This window comes from Morone saxatilis, unplaced genomic scaffold, assembly GCF_004916995.1.
Source record: "Morone saxatilis isolate NCDOM2014 unplaced genomic scaffold, NCSU_SB_2.0 Contig8, whole genome shotgun sequence".
Taxonomy (NCBI): Eukaryota; Metazoa; Chordata; class Actinopteri; family Moronidae; genus Morone; species Morone saxatilis.
The window spans coordinates 142809-144037 of record NW_023340257.1 but is presented as its reverse complement, the minus strand read 5'-3'; the positions used below and the strand labels follow the sequence as shown (position 1 = coordinate 144037).

General features: G+C 40.0%; 1 protein-coding gene across 1 annotated transcript in view; it reads left to right on the top strand.

The window, feature by feature from the left end:
• Positions 1-1229, top strand: part of LOC118341920 (protocadherin Fat 3-like) — a 14374-nt gene that overhangs the window by 8798 nt on the left and 4347 nt on the right. Inside the window, exons 7-8 of the mRNA XM_035680338.1 lie at positions 76-229; positions 446-679. Coding sequence (XP_035536231.1) covers positions 76-229; positions 446-679 — 388 coding nt within the window. The remainder of the gene's footprint in view (positions 1-75; positions 230-445; positions 680-1229) is intronic.

The window sequence follows — 1229 nt, the reverse complement described above, 5'->3', positions numbered from 1 at the left end:
AGTGATGGCAAAGTCCATCAAACAGAAACTAACTCATCTCATATTTCTCTGCTCTGTGTGTGTGTGTGTCTGCAGGCTATGTACACTGCCTCCATTCCAGAAGACCTGCCAGTCAACAGTGTGCTGCTGAGGGTTGGAGCTACAGATGCAGATATTGGCATCAATGCCTGGATCCAGTACTCCTTACATGGTCCTGGATCCCAGGACTTCAGCATGGACCCGGACACCGGTATGGACATCGAAGTCGAAGTCGAAGTCAGCTTTCAGGACATAGTTTGGTTCTGAAAACACACCGATACAGTATATTTCTCTTTGAAAACATAACCCCATTTCACTGAACTTGAATAAATTGCTACTTAAATTAATCTAATATGCAGTAAAATACAGCAGTGAAATGGGGCTAGGTAGACACACATTTATTTCTCCATCTCTTAATGTTTCTCAGGTGAGATCAAGTCATCTGTGTTTCTGGACCGTGAGATGACACCCAACTACCGGCTGGTTGCCCAGGCAACTGATGGTGGTGGGCGGTGGTGCCATGCTCAGGTGCAGCTGGTAGTGACCGATGTGAATGACAACCCGCCTATCTTTACCCTGTCTAAGTACACCGCCAGCGTCTATGAAGATACCGCCACAAAAGCCCTGCTCACCCGCATCCAGGCCATAGACCCTGATGAAGGTTATACTACTACTACTACTAGTCGTATTACTGCTATTACTTCTGGTGTTACCACTAATGCAAGTAGTGCTTCAAGTGGTACTATACTATATTTTAGTTAAAATAAAAGTTTTTTTAAAATACAAGGTGTATTAATTTAGAAGAACAGACCAGTAAAGCTACAATTCAGAAGCAGCTTAAAATGGAAGCATAATCAGACACACAGACAAGATCAGATGAGTAACAAGAGCAAAAGTACAGGGAATAATGAAATTAATTAATAAAAGTATGAATAATCTAACAAAATCACAAACTAAATTGTGATACAAATATGTAAAGATGCAATTTGGTGAGATAAAAAATTAATTGTGATACTCTTTTTAAACAGCAAAGGGCGCTATGTACTTTTGACTTTGTTTGCTCGCTTCAATAGCTGTGTCCATAGCCAAAGATGATATACACAACGCTGTGGGGCTCTACGATGTAGGGTGTTAGAGTGGTCTAACTGTAATAGTTTAATCAATTAATGGTTATCAAAAATATAATTATCAAAAGATAATAGAAAATGACT